General features: G+C 46.8%; 1 protein-coding gene across 1 annotated transcript in view; it reads left to right on the top strand.

Moving 5' to 3' along the window:
• pkd1a (polycystic kidney disease 1a) overlaps positions 1–19977 on the top strand; it is a 229998-nt gene that overhangs the window by 127703 nt on the left and 82318 nt on the right. Inside the window, exons 17-23 of the mRNA XM_078240701.1 lie at positions 281–418; positions 5823–5966; positions 8851–9127; positions 11660–11873; positions 14672–14831; positions 16617–16769; positions 18612–18756. Of these exons, the coding sequence (XP_078096827.1) occupies positions 281–418; positions 5823–5966; positions 8851–9127; positions 11660–11873; positions 14672–14831; positions 16617–16769; positions 18612–18756 (1231 nt within the window). The remainder of the gene's footprint in view (positions 1–280; positions 419–5822; positions 5967–8850; positions 9128–11659; positions 11874–14671; positions 14832–16616; positions 16770–18611; positions 18757–19977) is intronic.

The following is a 19977-nucleotide window of genomic DNA, read 5'->3' as shown; positions in this document are numbered from 1 at the left end:
TGACTGGGCGCCAAATTCTTCAACTTCGCTGCAGTGGGAGCTGGCGTGAACGGCTGGTAAGACCGTGCCCATTATTTCAGTAGAATGTGCATTTATATAGCGCCTTTCGTGAATTCCGAATGTCCCAAAGTGATTTACTGCTGGTGAGGCATTTTAAAAGTGCTGTAGTCTCTGTAGGGATGGAGGAAACAGACACTGTTGTAATGCTGGCACAAGCGGCAGGGACTTACAGGCGACTAATGGCTTCGTGAAATGAGCTGCCCTGTGCTTTTTCCTTCAGGAACTTCCTGGCTGCTATATATCTGGCAAGGGAGGTGTCTTCACTATTCCCAGGAAAGAACTGAAACGTAACACAACTTACACATGCAGCCTGAGTGTCAATAAACTGAACCGGGATTCCCAGTCGGTCAAACAACTTGTAAGTAAAAGTGCCTTAGAAAGTCATGTTAGCTGTTGCAAAATGTATCCACACTGCTCTGCAGTTGGCTAGCAAAAACCTTACTGTACTTGAATGTTTGTTTATTTATTTAATTAGTCAGCTAGTGTGTGTATTTTTTTGGCCTTTACTTTAACAGCAGTTTTTCAAGTTTAAAGTGAAAACTAGAAGTGGGCAGCAAAGGAGTCTGGGAAGGGTTTTTATTTTAACTTTAAAAGTCAGTTACCTGGGTGGTTCCCCCTCAGTAGTAGTTTTTTTTTTCTCTCGGGCCCCTAGCCCTATAAATTGGTGCAGAGGAGATACCCGATCCTCTACACTGGTAGAGGATCCCACCCTTCCATCCTCCTCTAACCTAATTATAAGTGTGGGGAAGTTTTTTGTTTTCTTTTTTTCTTGCTGGTAATGGCTTCAGGGATGGCAGTTCAGGCAGTATGCTGCATCTCCTGTGGGATGTATGTGGTGAGGAAATCCAGTAGTGTTTCAGGAGATTTTAGTTGTAAGAAGTGCATTAGATTGCAGCTTCTGGAGGAGCGTGTAAAGGAGCTGGAGGGGGAGGTAGAGGAACTCCGCATAATTCGGGAGGCGGAGGTGGAAGTTGATAGGAGTTATAGAGAAATAGTAACTCCTAGAAATGAGGCTTGGGTCAATGCCAGGAGGAGGGGTAAGAAGCAATCGGGAAGACAATCCCCTGGGGCGGTTCCCCTCCATAATAGGTTTTCGGTGCTGGAGGCTACAGTTGAGGAGGAATCAACTGAGCATAGAGAGCAGATCTCTGGGGGTGAGCCGAGTGAGAAAGCTCAGGTGGTTAGGGGCTGTAAAAGACTGGGCCTTGTGATTGGAGACTCCACAATTAAGGGGACAGATAGGAGGGTCGGAACTAAAGGTAGGGACTCAGGGTTGGTGTGTTGCCTACCAGGGGCTGGGGTCCGGGATGTGTCTGACAGGGTATTCAGGACTCTTAGGGGGGAGGGAGATAAACCACAAGTTATTGTACATGTGGGGACACACGACATAGGGAGGATAGGGGAAGGGGATATTAGGCAGGGATTTATGGAGTTGGGGTGGAAACTAAAGGCCAAGACTGACAGAGTGGTTATCTCTGGACTCTTGCCTGTACCACGGGATAGTTTAGAGAGGAATAGGGAGAGGGAAGGTTTGAATTCATGGCTGAGGGGATGGTGCAGGAGGGAGGGGTTCAGGTACTTAAGCAATTGGGGCTCGTACTGGGGAAGGTGTGACCTCTATGAGAAGGATGGTCTACACCTTAATCAGAAGGGGACCAATATCCTGGGGGGTAAATTTGCTAAGGCCATGCAAGGAGGTTTAAACTGATTCGGGGGGGGGGGGAGGGATCCTGAGTAGTGGGGCTGAAAGTGAGGGATGCATGGATGGGGACTGCAATGCACGGCATTGCAGAGGTGGGGTGGAGCAGGGTTTGAAATGTGTATACTTCAATGCCAGGAGTATTCGCAATAAAGTGGGTGAACTTGCAGCGTGGATCAGTACCTGGGACTTCGATGTTGTGGCTATTTCAGAGACATGGATAGAGCAGGGGCAGGAATGGATGCTGCAGGTCCCGGGGTTCAAATGTTTTAGTCGAAGTAGGGAAGGAGGTAGAAGAGGGGGAGGGGTAGCATTATTGGTCAGAGATTGTATCACAGTGTCAGAGAGGAGGTTTGATGAGGACTTATCTGTTGAGGTAGTATGGGCGGAGATTAGAAATAGGAGAGGAGAGGTCACCCTGTTGGGAGTCTTTTATAGACCTCCTAAAAGTTCTAGAGAGGTTGAGGAAAGGATTGCGGAGTCAATCCTGCTTAGGAGTGAAAGTAATAGGGCAATTGTTATGGGGGATTTTAACTTGACTAATATTGACTGGAATTGTTATAGCTCTAGCTCGTTAGAGGGGTCAGTTTTTGTTCAAAGCGTGCAGGAAGGTTTTTTGACTCAGTATGTAGACAGGCCAACTAGAGGTGAGGCTATATTGGATCTGGTGCTGGGAAATGAGCCAGACCAGGTGCTAGACTTGGAAGTTGGTGTGCATTTTGGTGATAGTGACCACAATTCGGTTACGTTCACCTTAGTGATGGAAAGGGATAGGCATGAACCTCGGGCCAGTGGTTTTAGCTGGGGGAAGGGTAATTATGAGGCTATTAGGAGAGAATTAGGAAACATAGGTTGGACTAGGAGATTACAGGGACTGGGAACGTCCGACATGTGGAGTTTTTTCAAGGAGCAGCTACTGCGAGTCTGTGATAGGTATGTCCCTGTCAGGCAAGGAGGAATTGGTAGGGCTAGGGAACCGTGGTGCACCAAAAAAGTTTCTTTGTTGGTTAAAAAGAAAAAGGAGGCTTATGTTCGGATGAGACGTGAGCACTCGGGTAGTGCACTAGAAAGCTTTAGATTGGCTAAGAGGGAGTTGAAGAGCGAGCTTAGAAGGGCTAAAAGGGGACATGAGAAGACTTTGGCGGATAGGGTTAAAGAGAATCCTAAGGCGTTCTATAGGTATGTCAAGAACAGAAGGTTGGTTAGGGCAAGTTTAGGGCCAGTTATAGATGGCAGAGGGAAGTTATGTGTGGAACCGGAGGAGATTGGTGAAGCATTGAACCAATATTTCTCTTCGGTGTTCACGCAAGGGGACATGAATATAGCTGAGGAGGACACTGGGTTGCAAGGGAGTAGAATAGACAGTATTACAGTTGATAAGGAGGATGTGCAGGATATTCTGGAGGGTCTGAAAATAGATAAATCCCCTGGTCCGGATGGGATTTATCCAAGGATTCTCTGGGAGGCAAGAGAAGTGATTGCAGAGCCTCTGGCTCTGATCTTCAGGTCGTCGTTGGCCTCTGGTATAGTACCAGAAGATTGGAGGTTAGCGAATGTTGTCCCATTGTTTAAGAAGGGGAACAGAGACTTCCCCGGGAATTATAGACCGGTGAGTCTCACTTCTGTTGTCGGCAAGATGTTGGAAAAAATTATAAGGGATAGGATTTATAGTTATTTGGAGAGTAATGAATTGATAGGTGATAGTCAGCATGGTTTTGTGGCAGGTAGGTCGTGCCTTACTAACCTTATTGAGTTTTTTGAGAAAGTGACCAAGGAGGTGGATGGGGGCAAGGCAGTGGACGTGGTATATATGGATTTTAGTAAGGCGTTTGATAAGGTTCACCATGGTAGGCTTCTGCAGAAAATGCAGATGTATGGGATTGGGGGTGATCTAGGAAATTGGATCAGGAATTGGCTAGCGGATAGGAAACAGAGGGTGGTGGTTGATAGTAAATATTCATCATGGAGTGCGGTTACAAGTGGTGTACCTCAGGGATCTGTTTTGGGGCCACTGCTGTTTGTAATATTTATTAATGATCTGGATGAGGGTATAGTTGGGTGGATTAGCAAATTTGCTGATGACACCAAAGTCGGTGGTGTGGTAGACAGTGAGGAAGGGTGTCGTAGTTTGCAGGAAGACTTAGACAGGTTGCAAAGTTGGGCCGAGAGGTGGCGGATGGAGTTTAATGCGGAGAAGTGTGAGGTAATTCACTTTGGTAGGAATAACAGATGTGTTGAGTATAGGGCTAACGGGAGGACTTTGAATAGTGTGGAGGAGCAGAGGGATCTAGGTGTATGTGTGCATAGATCCCTGAAAGTTGGGAATCAAGTAGATAAGGTTGTTAAGAAGGCATATGGTGTCTTGGCGTTTATTGGTAGGGGGATTGAATTTAGGAGTCGTAGCGTTATGTTGCAACTGTACACAACTCTGGTGCGGCCGCACTTGGAGTACTGTGTGCAGTTCTGGTCCCCACATTACAGGAAGGATGTGGAGGCTTTGGAGAGGGTGCAGAGGAGGTTTACCAGGATGTTGCCTGGTATGGAGGGGAGATCCTATGAGGAGAGGCTGAGGGATTTGGGATTGTTTTCGCTGGAAAGGCGGCGGCTAAGAGGGGATCTTATTGAAGCATATAAGATGATTAGAGGTTTAGATAGGGTGGATAGTGATAGCCTTTTTCCTCTGATGGAGAAATCCAGCACGAGGGGGCATGGCTTTAAATTGAGGGGGGGTAGTTATAGAACCGATGTCAGGGGTAGGTTCTTTACCCAGAGGGTGGTGAGGGATTGGAATGCCCTGCCAGCATCAGTAGTAAATGCGCCTAGTTTGGGGGCGTTTAAGAGATCCGTAGATAGGTTCATGGACGAAAAGAAATTGGTTTAGGTTGGAGGGTCACAGTTTTTTTTTAACTGGTCGGTGCAACATCGTGGGCCGAAGGGCCTGTTCTGCGCTGTAATGTTCTATGTTCTATGTGTCCTGTTTTGTTAGCAGAACTAGAGACTTGCTGTAACTATACTCATGTCCCAGTATCTTAAATTCTTTCTATGAAAGAGAAACGATAACACTAATCAATTGTATCCCCACAACTATTGATTTCAATATGTCCTTTAAAGTTTGGAAATACTTCAGTATTTACGTTGTCAGATACTGCAATGGATTGGTTAATTTAATGTGTTGCCACGTTTAGCGATTGAAGCAATTCCTTCAAGTGTGCTCTTCCCAAAGGCAGGGCCTCAGTTCATTGGGGAGGCGATACTCTGGTGGCATTATCGCTCAACTATTAATCCAGAAACTCAGCTCATGTTCTGGGAACCCGGGTTCGAATCCCGCCACGGCAGATGGTGGAATTTGAATTCAATAAAAGATATCTAGAATTATGAACATGAAACCATTGTCGATTGTTGGGAAAAATCCATTTGGGTCACTAATAGGGAAGGAAATCTGCCGTCCTTACCTGTCCTGGCCTAAATGTGAGTCCAGAGCCACAGCAATGTGGTTGACTCTCAACTGCCCTCAGGAAACTAGGGATGGGCAATAAATGCTGGCCAGGCAGCGACGCCCATATCGCACCAATGAATAAGAAAAAAGTCTTACATTCTGAGCTGTTTATCTTGGCAAATCTTGTCAGCATCGCTGTGCCATTGCCTTCCGCTTGCAGGAGCAAGGCAAGAAAACAGGTCTCAAGACTGCCTCAGCAAGAACAAGAATTAAACTAGTGGTGTTATTTTGAACCTACAGTGCAGAAGAGGCCCTTCGGCCCATCGAGTCTGCACCAACGCATGAAAGGCCCTGACCTGCCCACCTAATCCCACTTGCCAGCACTTGACCCATAGCCTTGAATGTTGCCTTTGGTTCTTTTGCCAAACCCCTGAACTCTGAGGATTAATTCCGGTTACCAACTTCCACTGGAAGCAGAGTCTCTTTATTTACTCTATGTAAACTATCAATTCTGATCACTTTAAATAAAATTTCTCTCAACCTCCTCCGCTCCAAGGAGAGCAGCCCCAATCTCTCCAGTCCCTCCGCGTGATGAACGACTTTGTTTTTCAAATTCATTTCCCACAGATTTCGGTGAAGGGTGGAAGTTCACCGCTGGTGTCACTGGAGTGTGTCTCCTGCAAAGCCCAGGCGGTGTATGGAGTGAGCAAAAGCTCCTATGTTTACCTGTCCGGAGGTTGCAGCAACTGTGAAAGCAATCCTCAGTATGTGGTAAGATCAAACACACATCCTGGTTCCAGTTTGGTACAGAGTTAATGCGGTAAAGTTATCACCCACGGGTGTTTTTAGTCAAGTGACTATTTGCGCTGATCAAATTGAGGACTTCCAGTGCTCGGGAATAATATTCAACATTTGACTAACAATTCTTGATACCACAGAATCAAACACCATCGACTCTGCCCCCACGATGCCCTTACCACTGCCTCCATGAGTTGTTTAAGTTTTCAGTTTTATTTATTAGTGTCACAAGTAGGCTGACATTAACACTGCAATGAAGTTACTGTGAAAACCCCGTAGTCGCAACACTCCGGCACCTGTTCATGTACACTGAGGAAGAATTTAGAATCATAGAATCCCTGCAGTGCAGAAGGAGGCCATTCGGCCCATCAAGCCTGCACTGACTACAATCCCACCCATGCCCTCTCCCGTAACCCCACGTATTTACCCAACTAATCCCCCGACACTAAGGAAGAATTTAGCACGGCCAATTCACCTAAACCAGCATGTCTTTCGAACTGTGGGAGGAAACCAGAGCACCCGGAGGAAACTCACAGACACGGGGAGAAGGTGCAGACTCCACACAGACTGTGACCCAAGCCGGGAATCGAACCCGGGTCCCTGGTACTGCGAAGCAACAGTGCTATCCACCCTGTTCTATTTTCCCAGACCTCTCTAGCCGACAGAGCCAATCGTTGTCGTTTTTGGGTTAATTATTGTCTGTTTTAGTGCTATGGACTCACGCCCCGAAGCAATGGGGCACAAATGCCATTCTGCCACACCAAATGGAGGAGAAAAGTCCTCAGCTTCGGCTCATATGCTTGGTTTCAGATAAAGCTCGGCACAACATCGTGGGCCGAAGGGCCTGTTCTGTGCTGTACTGTTCTATCTATGTTCTATGATTGTGCACAAAACCCAAACTCAGGGTTGCCAACCCTCCAGGATTGACCTGGAGTCTCCAAGAATTGAAGCTCAATTTCTCAAGCACACGACTGTGAACAGCCCCCGGGGAGAAAAACATAGCTTCGCTTCGCTTTATTTTGTTTGAATGCTTCCTTTTATTAATTGCAAAAATATTGAAAACAGGAAACAAGGGCGGGGCGGGGTGGAGGAGTTGTGGAGGGGATGGTTGGACGCAGGAGGTTATATAATGAAGGGTCCAGGAATATATCCAACCAGAGTTGGATGGCTGGTGGCTGAGGTGCAAAGGGCATTGCACTTGTACATTGCTCCACCCAGCTCTTCAAAGGCACTGCGTCCAATTTGGAAGAGTTTCTTGTAACTGTTTCAAACAGCAGGATTAAAGAAAAAGACCATATGTGCGAGGAAGGGAAAATACAAGAGGATTTGGAATTTGCCTGGCACACGCATAAAGGGCCATTTTTGTTCAACAACACTGAGGTATGCTGAGGCCACGAGGGTTCCTGGACATGGCAAGAATTTAGGGTGGAATTTTCCTGTCCCGTCCGCCACGGGAATCGTAGCGGGCAGGACACGGACCACGCAAAGATCTGTTGACCTCGGGCGGGATTTTCTGGTCTTGGGGCGAGCGTGGCCGTAAAATCCTGTCCTTAGTATGCCTGGTCCATGTAACAGTACTAATCAACAAAGCCAATTCAAATTAAGCCCAAATATGGTCCCCATATGAGGGTCAAACCAGATTCAAGCTGACAAGGCAAGACACGGCATAGTAGCAGAGTGGTTAGCACTGCTGCCTCACAGCGCCAGGGTCCCAGGTTCAATTCCGGCCTCGGGTCACTGTCTGTGTGGAGTTTGCACATTCTCCGTGGGTTTCCTCTGGGTACTCCGGTTTCCTCCCACAGTCAAAAGATATGCGGGTTAGGTGGATTGGCCATGCTAAATTCACCATCACATGAGTCAGCACACCCCCAGTGCAATGGGCTGGCCTTATCCCATGCCAGATCACCGTTTCACCCCTGCCAGGTAGTAATCTTCGAAACTAATATCAACAGCCACAAGAGTCATTCAATCAACCCACAAAAATTGGTTCATATGTCTTGTAATTTTCAGTGAGGAAGATCTTTGAACTCTGGATCTAACCCATATGCCAAACCCCCAGATACAGTTTTCAGAAGCCCAAGTTCATAAGTTCATAAGATATAGGAGCAAAATTAGACCATTCGACCCATCGATCGTGCTCTGATATGCTCAATGCTCTGCCATTCGATCATGGCTGATATGCTCCTCATCCCCATTTTCCTGTCTTCTCCCCACAACCCTTCAACCCATTACCAATTAAAAATCTGTCTAACTCCTCCTTAAATTTACTCACTGTCCCAGCATCCACCGCACTTTGGGGTAGCCAATTCCACAGATTCACAACCCTTTGGGAGAAGTAGTTTCTCCTCAACCCTGTTTTAAATTTGCTTCCCCTTATCCTAAAACTATGACCTCTCGGCCTAGAATGCCCCACAAGAGGAAGCAGCCGCTCCACATCTACATTATCCATACCTTTTATCATCTTTTATATCTCAATTTGATCTCCCCTCATTCTTCTAAATTCCAGAGAGTATCAGCCTAAACTGTTCAATCTCTCTTCATACGACAAACCCCTCATCTCTGGAATCAATCTAGTGAACCTCCTCTGAACTGCCTCCAATTCCACTACATCTTTCCTCAAATAAGGAGACCAAAACTGTGCACAATACTCCAGGTGCGGCCTCACCAATGCCTTGTATAGTTTTCACCACTTATTCCTCCCACACTTATCCTGGGTGCTCACCTACACCTGGTAGATGGCGACTGAACCACTTATCACTGAACCATTGGCATTTCAGCCTCCCCCAAGACCAATTCTACATTCCAATGTCTATTTCACCGACTCTTTAACCTGTTTTCTGTTCCATTGTGCCGACAGTGGAGGGTAGAAAACTCGAAGAAGCAGCTACTCACCCTGGACAACGCCACCACTTCCACCGGGAGCACGGAAATGAACCTGGTCATGAGGCATGGGGTCCTGGAGGACGGGGATGGTTACACCTTTAGCCTAAACGTGACCGACCCACTGATGGAGAATGCGGGATTTGCGTCGATATATATCCCTCCGATTCACCTCCCGTCCGGGGGCAAATGTCTGATTTTCCCGACAGACAACATCAGTGCTTTGACGACCAGCGTCACGTTCACATGTTCTGGTAAGCCCCACAGCGAGCAGCTCCGTCGAGTGTTTGAATTCCTGGTACGGGTTTCAAATGGCAATATTCCCAGTCATTCCCAATTGTCTTGGCTGGGTTCTGTGGATGCCAAAGAGAAAGTAACACATTGTGTATCTGTATTTCTCTGCAACACTTCAAAGCCCTTCATTTGGAGATGTACAACACAGAAACAGGCCCTTCGGCTCAACTCATCTATACTGACCAGGTTTCCTAAACTGAACTAGCCCCAATTTTCTGCAGTTGACCCATATCCCTCTAAACCTTTCCTACCCATGTACCTGTCCAAATGTCTTTTAAATGTTGCTATTGTACCCGCCTCTACCACCTCCTCTGGCAGCTCATTCCATAGACACACCATCCTCTGTGTGAAGAAGTTACCCCTCAGGTCCCTTTTAAATCTTTCCCCTCTTACCTTAAACCTATGCCCTCTAGTTTTGGACTCCCCTACCCCGGGGAAAGACCTCTGCTATTCACCTTATCTATGATGTGGAGATGCCGGCATTGGACTGGGGTGGGCACAGTAAGAAGTCTCACAAAGTCCAACGGGTTTATGTGGAATCACGAGCTTTCAGAGCGCTGCTCCTTCATCAGGTGAGTGGAGAGGTAGGTTCATCCACGTTTGCCGTCTTTGTGAAACCTACCTCTCCATTCACCTGATGAAGGAGCAGCGCTCCGAAAGCTCATGATTCAAAATGAACCTGTTGGACTTTAACCTGGTGTTGGGAGATTTCTTGCTGTGTTCTTTATGATTTTATAAACCTCTATAAGGCGACACCTCATCCTTTTACGCTCCCGGGAAAAATGTCCCAGCCTATCCAGCCTCTCCTTATAATTCAAACCTTCCGGTAACATCCTTGTAAAACTTTATTTGCACCCTTTCCAGTTTAATAACATCCTTCCTATAGCAGAGTGCCTCCTGTTGTGTTGCCATATTTTGTACATAGCAAGACTCCACAAACAGCAGGTAAACAGAGAGATTAGTTCATCTGGCCTGTTCTGTTTGCAGGCAGACCGAGCCTTGTGTTAACGTTTCAGCAAAGGGATGGCACCTCCAAATGTGCAGCACTCCCCCAGTACTGCATTGGGAGGTCAGCTAATGCACTCAAATCCTGAACTGGGGCTCGAACCCAAAGCCTTCTGAGGCATCATATGAACCAACCTAGAAGAATAGAAAAGAGAAAAGCTGATGTCTTGAGAACGGGCGTGTTAATAAACCAAGGCGTTTGAAAACAACCCTTCACAAGGTTTTTTAAGCTGTTTATTTCATGAAGCTTTCTTTGAGTTAGAATTTCACCTTCACTGCCTGCAATGGTAAACCTGCCTTTCTTGGAGCCTGGTCTTGGAGCTTGAGCCTGCACAAAGGTGAGAATGTTACCAGCTGAGTCCAGGCTGACGCCTATTTTAAGCAGTGCTTTGTTAAAGTTTATTTTAAAGTTTATTTATTAGTGTCACAGGTAGGCTTACATTAACACTGCAATGAAGTTACTGTGAAAATCCCCTAGTCGCCACACTCCGGCACTTGTTCGGGTACACTAAGGGAGGATTTAACATGGCCAATGCACCTAACCAGCACGTCTTTTGGACTGGGAGAGGAAACCGGAGCACCCTGAGGAAACCCACGCAGACACGGGGAGAATGTGCAAACTCCACACAGACAGTGAACCAAGCCAGGAATTGAGCCCGGTTTCCTGGCGCTATGAGGCAGCAGTGCTAACCACTGTGCCACTGTGCCACCCTTTGCATGTATTGTAATGTGTAGCAGAGCCAGGCCCAAGGCTTTGGGTGAGTGGAAGATACCGAGATTAATTTTGACTTGCTCTGGCAAAGAGCTGGCAAGGACATGATGAACCGAATGGCCTTCTTCTCTGCTTCATGCGGCTTTCGTTCCGACAGCATCAGAATACTCTGGAACTCTGGGCCTGATTTTAACTTGGTCTAAGTGGGTGGATTTTAAATGAATTGAAATCTTGCCCGCTATTTTGTACCTCAATGGGTATCAGTAGTACAGTCTCGTTTGAAGTGTAGCTGGTATATAACAGAGGTTGGGTTCAGGAGATTAAGGCATGCACTAATATTAAGGACTATGTCAATCTTTGTCTCTGGGTTTGTGTTAATCCACATGTACAAACCTGCCCAACTCAATTTGAGTTGATTTATTATTGTCACATGCATTGGGATACAGTGAAAAGTATTGTTTCTTGCGCGTTATACAGACAAAGCATACCATTCATAGAATACATGGGGAGAAGAAAAGGAGAGGGTGCAGAATATAGTGTTGCAGTTACAAGTAGGGTGAAGAGAAAGATCAGCTTAATATATGGTAGCACCATTCAAAAGTCTGATGGCAGCAGTGAAGAAGCTGCTCTTGAATCGGTCGGTACACGTTCTAAGATTTTTGTATCTTTTTCCCAGCAGAAGAAGGTGGAAGAGAGTATGTCCGGGGTGCGTGGTGACTTTGACAGGCTTGATGCGTCTTGGTGATCTACCTAACACTGCCTTTACTTTTTGTAGGTTGGGAGACAACTGGCGTTCCTCTCGTGTACAGCTTCATCCTTACACGCTGTGGTGTGGGAGGCACTCACTGTGACGAGTTCTATGTGTATAAAGGTAGCAGGTCTGAGTACAGTGCTGTGCTTCCCCCTGGCTTCAGCTCAAACCAATTCATCGCCTACATTGCTGTCACTGTGCAGAACCAGGAAGGAGCCTCTGTCATCGCTGTGAACCGGTGGGTATCCATAGAATCCTTACAGTCAAAAGGGGACCATTTGGCCCATCGAGTCTGCACCAACCCTCTGAAAGAACACTCTACATAGGCCCTCCCTTCCACCCTATCCCCATAAGCCCACGCATTGATCATGGCCAAACCACCTAACCTGCACATCTTCAGACTGTGGGAGGAAACCTGAGCACCCAGAGGAAGCCCACACAGACACAGGGAGAATGTGCAAACTCCACATAGTCACCCAAGGCCGGAATTGAACCCAGGTCTCTGACGCTGTGAGGCAGCGGTGCCTCATAGCCTCCGAGTAGGTGGCAGTAACTATATTTTTCACCAGACTTGATTTCTTTGTGAATAAGTAAAGCTGGAAATTATTTGATAAAATAATTCCAGCGGATGCTGGAATCTGAGACAAAATGCTGGAAAATCTCAGCAGGTCTGACAGCATCTGTGGAGAGAGAATGTTTCGAGACAGGATGACACTTCTACCTCCTCCCTAAACCAACCCCAGTCAGCCCGCTCCTACCTTCTTCCCAAACTCCCAATCCTGGATAGCCCACTTCTACCTCCTTCCCAAAATCCACAAGCAGGACTGCCCTGGTAGACCCATCGTGTCAGCCTGCCCCACCAAACTCATTTCCTCCTATCTTGACTCCATTCTCTCTCCTCTTGTCCAGTCCCTTCCCACCGACATCCGCGATTCCTGCGATGCCCAACACCATATCAACAACTTCAAGTTCCCCGGCCCAAACCGCCTCCTCCTCACCATGGATGTCCAATCCCTCGGCACCTCCATTCCTCACCAGGATGGCCTGAGAGCTCTTTGCTTCTTCCTCGATCAGAGGCTCGAGCAATATCCATCCATCACCACTCTCCTCCGTCAGGCTGAAAAAAGAGCTCTGACGAAGTCATCCTGACTCGAAACGTTGGCTCTATTCTCTCTGGAAATTATTTGAAATGTTCGGTGGTGGGTTAAAGGAGTTTCTTCTCATTTATCCAAAAATCTTGAGTCAAAATTATTATGTTCACTGTGAGACAATGTTGGGTGATTCATAAATAGGAATATTCTCTCAATTCTACTCCAAGGTGCACGATGGCATACAAGATTTATCGACAAGGTTAAACTTCAGTGACGTTCCAAAGGTTTGGACTCATTCTGAAGTTGATTTGATTTGATTTCTTTATTTTTTATCTGATTTATTATTGTCACATGTATTGGCACACAGTGAAAAGTATTGTTTCTTGTGCTATAAAGACAAGATTGTTCATAGACCACATAGGGTAGAAGGAAACGAGAGGGTGCAGAATGTAGGGTTACCGTCATAGCTAGGGTGTGGAGAAAGATCAACTTAATATAAGGTAGGTCCATTCAAAAGTCTGATGGCAGCAGGAAAGAAGCTGCACTTGAGTCGGTTGTACGTGACCTCAGACTTTTAGAACAAAGAACAAAGAAAATTACAGCACAGGAACAGGCCCTTCGGCCCTCCAAGCCTGCACCGACCATGCTGCCCGACTTAATTAAAACCCCCCACCCTTCCGGGGACCATATCCCTCCATTCCCATCGTATTCATGTATTTGTCAAGAAACCCCTTAAAAGTCACTACCGTATCCGCTTCCACTACCTCCCCGGAAACGAGTTCCAGGCACCCACTATTCTCTGTGTAAAAAACCTGCCTCGTACATCTCCTTTAAACCTTGCCCCTCACACCTTAACCCTGTGCTCCCTAGTAATTGACTCTTCCCCGACGGAAGAAGGTAGAAGAGCATGTGTCTGGGGTGCGTGGGGTCCTTAATTGTGCTGGCTGCTTTTCCGAGGTAGCGGGATGTATAGACGGAGCCAATGGATGGGAGGCTGGTTTGAGTGATGGGACTGGGCTTCGTTCACAACCCTTTGTAGTTCCTTGCGGTCTTGGGCAGAGCAGGAGCCATACCAAGTTGTGATACAACCAGAAAGAATGCTTTCTATGGTACATCTGTAAAAGTTGGCGCGAGTGGGCAGCACGGTAGCACAGTGGTTAGCACTGCTGCTTCACAGCTCCAGGGACCTGGGTTCGATTCCCGGCTTGGGTCACTGTCTGTGTGGAGTTTGCACATTCTCCTCGTGTCTGCGTGGGTTTCCTCCGGGTGCTCCGGTTTCCTCCCACAGTCCAAAGATGTGCGGGTTAGGTTGATTGGCCATGCTAAAATTGCCCTTAGTGTCCTGGGATGCGTAGGTTAGAGGGATTAGTGGATAAATATGTAGGGATATGGGGGTAGGGCCTGGGTGGGATTGTGGTCGGTGCAGACTCGATGGGCCGAATGGCCTCTTTCTGTGCTGTAGGGTTTCTAAGTTCAGTTTGTTTCCACCACATTGAATCAAGTTATTGTCACCGGAGCCTAGATTAGCTGACATCTCTGCCTTGAGGTTTCCTGACTATATTTCGTACAGTCAGATGGAGCAACATGTGGATCCTGTTGCCGGGGAGAGGGTGAGGTGGGGAACTGGATTTAAAAACCCAAGTGCATGTTGTAATGGGGAAACTACTGTGGAATGGCATCGGTGAAGGTGAGATCGGATGGGCAGAAGAATGTTCTCCATCCAAACTGATCTTATAATCAGATGCCACCTTAATCTGGAGGATTTGAGCCAGACATAAATGTACCTTTAAACTCAGGGCTCTGTTTGTTTCTCAGTCCATGAGTAAGTGTTTGGGGAAAGTGTGCATTGAAGCTGATTTTGCAAGTTGGAGATAACACATTAATTTTTTTTTGAATTTGTACTTTAGCGCGGTATTCAATCCTCCGTTACCATTGGTTTCTGCAGATCCGTTGTTATCAATATAACAAACACTCCAGAAGGGTTCCAAAGTCTCACTGACTGGATGAAGCTCGAGACTGAGACCAAACTGCAGGAGCTGTTGAAACAGGGCGACCCACAGTCGACTGTGGAGTATGCCCTCGCCCTGGTCACAGTGCTCAATGAGGTAGTGGAATGGTCACTGACTTCCCCCACCTACTTATCTCCATCATTCTTGGCTGTACCTTCAGCCACCTGAACCCTAAACTCTGCAATTTCCTGTCTAAAACCTCTCCACCTTTACCAGACACTTCTCAAATCCCACCTCTTTAGCTCACATCCTGATATCTCCTTCTTTGGCCGTGTGTGTCTGATTCTGCTCCTCCAACGTGCCTTGGGACCTTAACAACACTCGGTAAATATAGACTTGCGGTGATTGTCCCTGTAAGGGCAGCAGAACAGTGCCTAGGCCAGGGTAACCAGTCTGCACTCAGAAAGGGGAATCACCCCAGGGGGAGGAGTTTCCCTAGGCACAAGTATTATAGGGTTAGCTGCTGCTCTACGTAAATAAATCCCTTGTTGTTCACCAATGAAGTCTCTGAAAGTGCGTCATTACAGGACTGCAGCAGTTCATGAGGGCAGCTCGCCGCCACCTTCTCAAGGACAACTTGGGATGGGCAATAAATGATTTGATTTGATTTATTATTGTCACATGTATTGGGAGACAGTGAAAAGTATTGTTTCTTGCGCGCTATACAGACAGAGCACACCGTTCATAGAGTACCTCGGAGAGAAGGAAAGGAGAGGGTGCAGAATGTAGTGTTACAATCAGAGCCAGAGTGTAGAGAAAGATCAACTTAACATAAGGTAGGTCCATTCAAAAACCTGAAGGCCGCAGGGAAGAAGCTGTCCTTGAGTCTGTTGGTCAGGTTCCTGAGGATTGCCAAATCTGTAAGAGATTGAAATAGATCATTGTTTGAGAGTTTAAAAGAGTTTGAGTAGTTTTCAAAGCATTGAATGAGAGTAAGAGATAGAATTAGGGCATATGCTGGGGACAGCTCGCCACCTCAGTCCGGTGCCATCTTGTTGAGAAGGTGCTGGAGTGTGGCGACTAGCCAGTGATGGCTGCATCCCGTGAATGAACATGCAAGTTCTTGTTGCTGAATGAGATCGCACAAGTGATATTAGTGTCCAGTGTTTGTGTCTTTTGGACCATCCTGTAAAGAGCATGAAACTTATTCAGTGATGCAGCAATGTTTAGTAAGCATCTGTCGCACATTTCAGGTGTATTCCAGAACTGAACAACCTATGAGAAGCGGTGTCCGCGGCCAGCCATTCTTGTGGTCTTTATGAGAAGCATCCAAAAGGGAATTAGACAGTTATCTGAAAAGGCAAAATGTGCAGGGTTATGGGGAGAAGATGGGAGAATGGCACCAAGTGAATTGCTCATTCGGAGAGCCAGTGCAAACAGGATGGGCCGAAAGGCCTCATCCTGTGCTGAAGTGAGGCTGTGATGCCAGTTGTTGCCAAATAATGGGCAGCCTTTACTATATTGCCCATGCCTATTTCAAAAAGATTTGATAACCACCGGTCAGGTCCTAGGATACAAGGCAATGTGCCAAACCCCCACTTCACCATCCAACACCGCAACCTTTAACTTCATCCCAGGAGAGATCCCTCCTGCTAATAAGTTTAAGCAGACAGCCAGATATTTACCCTTTCAGTCCCCCTGACACTAAGGGGCAATTTAACATGGAAAATCAACCTATTCCATGCACATTTGGAGATGTTGTCTGATTTTGACTAACCCATGAATCCATGTTGTCTGATTTTGACTAACCCATGAATCCATGTTGTCTGCTTTTGACTCGCCCATGAATCTATGTTGTCTGCTTTTGACAAACCCATGAATCCATGTTGTCTGCTTTTGACTCACCCATGTCCATTCCATTTTTTAAAATGTCCCCTGCAGTACGAGAGGAGCAAAGTCCATGAAGCAGAATGGACAAATGAAACAATTAGCAGGATTAACATACGCAGTAACATCACTTTGGCCCTGACATCTCTGAAAGTCTCCACCGTGGATGACATCCAGCAAATCTCCGCGGCCTTGGCACAGTGTACGGTAAGGATCCCTTCATTCTCTACACAACGGTGTCTTTACTAACCCCAGCAAATGGGAGCAGTCACTTGGAAATGCAGCCAGGGAGAGGAGTGAAGTGATTTGGGATCATGGCGCCATTTTCAAGATTTTAAACAATAAAGCAGAAGGGGAAATGAGTTTTCTTTGACATGGTGAGTGTCTATGATCTGGAACGCACTACCTGTAAAGGTGACAGAAGCAGATTCAATAGTAACGTTTGAAAGGAAATTGCATATCTTCAGATCAGGAGACGATGGCCTAGTGGTATTGTCGTTCGGCTATTAATCCAGAAACTCAGCTCATGTTCTGGGGACCCGGGTTCGAATCCAGCCGTGGCAGATACTGGAATTTGAATTCAATTAAAAATATCTGGAATTAAGAATTGACTGATGACCATGAAACCATTGTCGATTGTCAGAAAAATCCATCTGGTTCACTGATGTCCTTTAGGGAAAGAAATCTGCCGTCCTTACCCAGTCTGGCCTACATGTGACTCCAGAGCCACAGCAATGTGGTTGACTCTCAACTGCCTTCCAAGGGCAACTAGGGATGGGCAATAAATGCTGGCCCAGCCAGTGATGCCCATGTTCCACGAATGAATTAAAAAATATCAGACTGCACAGTAGGAAAACATTTGGCCCATTCAGCCTGTGCTCTAACATTTGTAAGATTATTGGGAAAGACTAAGAGGTGGTCTTGTCCAGGGACGATGGGCTGAATGGCCCCCATCCTGTGCTGTGCCATTCTATTATCTGGATGTGTTCACTGCACCAGTTCAGAACCATGGCCACAGCTTGCATAGAATATTGAAGTAATTCATGTTTCTCATCTAAGCTTGGAGAAACGACAGCAGCTGCCATCTCCACTCGTGCGTAATGCCAGAAAGGAATGGACTTGCACTGCTCCTCAGATGTTATCTCTCAGCAAAGTCTGGCAGCAAACCTTGGAATGTGGTAAATGGAGTTATGGTGCAAGAATGGGAGAGATACCAATGAAATTCAGCCCACTGTCACTTCCCTCTTCCCTGCGTCCTCTCTCATTCACCAATTCAATAAATGCAACAAGAGATTTGAGTTACAATAATTACCCGCCATTAGTTTGGAAAGATATGATTTACAATAGTTACCCCTCCAGATGTGGAAAGAGATTTGAATTACTATAGTTACCCTACCGTTTGAGAGATTTTTTTTTTCCTCTAACCTCGCTGATGCAGACCAGAAGAACCCTAGCAGGAGACCCTATGTTTGATGGTTCTGATACCATAGACAGCACAGCCAGAGTTAGTGACTGAAGCAGAGATTGCACCCAGAGGGTTCCTCCCAGTCACTCCTACTGTGCAGGAACGGGGTGAAGTAATAGTTCAGGAGCTAGGAGCTTTTCCGAGAAAATCACGACCCGTGTAGGTTCGGTGAGCGAGGCAGCTGAAGGAAAAAGGGGATAAAGGAATTTGGGATCGGAGTGTGTAAGGAGAACTGAGACTATCGCTTGTAAGTGGGGGGGGAGGTGGATAAGCCCCAAGATAAGAGTGGCACGGTGGCACATTGGTCAGCACTGCTGCCTCACAGTGCCAGGGACCCGGGTTCGATTCCGGCCTCGGGTCATTGTCTTAATGGAGTTTCCACGTTCTCCCCGTGTCTGCTTGGGTTTGACTTTGACCAAGTCAACCTTTGTGGGCAAGGAGGAATTTGTAAGGACTTTCCCTCGGATTAAACTAAACTTTCTATCTCAAGAGAAAGAGATTGTCGAATGTCTGTGGGAGGAGCTGGATCGTTGAAGAGAAGTGGGCCCCTTTTTCACTTGTTTCTTTTCTTCTGTCCTTGCTAGGTTATCAGCAGAGAATTAATTTGCAGCAAGTGTCAGAAACAGACATTGTTTGCCCTGGACAAGATGATAACAGTCCTTCAGAAGGAAACTGGACAGGGCAAAATGACACCGACCTCCATCGGAGACAACATCCTCGTTACTGTGGGTAAGCTCAAGACTATAAAGTGAATGGAAACGTGAGCAACATTGGAAAGTAACCGCAGGTCGAGATCAACGTTGCCCAATGCACTGGCCACTCGCCAGATGTGGTGAATCGGCCACAGACAGGAATTTTCCAGTCCCCTCCTCCCGACAGGATTTTCCAATCCCGCCGAAGTCCATTGGCTTTTGAATGGTTGGCCGCGACACAGTGGCACAGTGGTTAGCATTGCTGCCTCATAGCGCCAGGGACCTGGGTTCAATTCCAGCCTCAGATGACTGTGCAGAGTTTGCACGTTCTCCCCGTGTCTGCGTGGGTTTCCTCCGGGTGCTCCGGTTTCCTCCCACAGTCCAAAGATGTGCGGGTTAGGTTGATTGGCCATGTTAAATTGCCCCTTAGTGTCGGGGTGGCTAGTGAGGGTAAATACCAAGTGTTATAGGAATAGGGCCTGGGTGGGATTGTGGCCGGTTCAGGCTCGATGGGCCAAATGGCCTCCTTCTGCACTGAAGGGATTCTATGATTCCATGAATTCCAGCCTTGGTGAATCAGCGCTCCTCATTGGGTGAGAAATTTTACTTAGATGGACTTTGGGATCCTGCGGGATGAGGACGGGATTCCACCCATTGCCACATTAATAATAAGTAGGAAATCCTGCAGGAGAAATGATCCTTAATATTTTAAAAAAAACAACTGAGACCTGGCTCCATTGAGGAAGTGAAAGTATGGTGAGATATTTCTGTTGCTACACCCCAGCTGGATGTCTCACAAGAAGTCTCATAACATCAGGTTAAAGTCCAACAGGTTTATTTGGAATCACGAGCTTTCGGAGCGCTGCTCCTTCATCAGGTGAGTGGAGAGGTAGGTTTCACAAACACGGCAAATATAGATATAGTGTAACCTGCGATTATCCCTCTCTCCACTCGCACTGTCTGTACCTGTAAAACAATTTACACCTCTTTAACCTGTGATTATCCCTCTCTTCACTCGCACAGTCGGCACCTGTAAAGAATTTATTACCTGTAAAGACTCGCATTCCAACCATTATCTTGCAATTGTGTCTATACATGCCGCTCCAAAAGCTCGTGATTCCAAATAAACCTGTTGGACTTTAACCTGGTGTTGTGAGACTTGATGTGACGTTCTTGGAAAGCACATGATCCCAAGTTCATTGCAGACAGCATAACGAAAGGCAATCATTCTCTCGCTAACTTTCCACGCATCAGACAG

Source organism: Mustelus asterias, chromosome 23 (genome assembly GCF_964213995.1).
Source record: "Mustelus asterias chromosome 23, sMusAst1.hap1.1, whole genome shotgun sequence".
In the NCBI taxonomy this organism is placed as follows: domain Eukaryota; kingdom Metazoa; phylum Chordata; class Chondrichthyes; order Carcharhiniformes; family Triakidae; genus Mustelus; species Mustelus asterias.
Note: the sequence above shows the minus strand (reverse complement) of the source record. Positions and strands in the feature narration are given on the sequence as shown.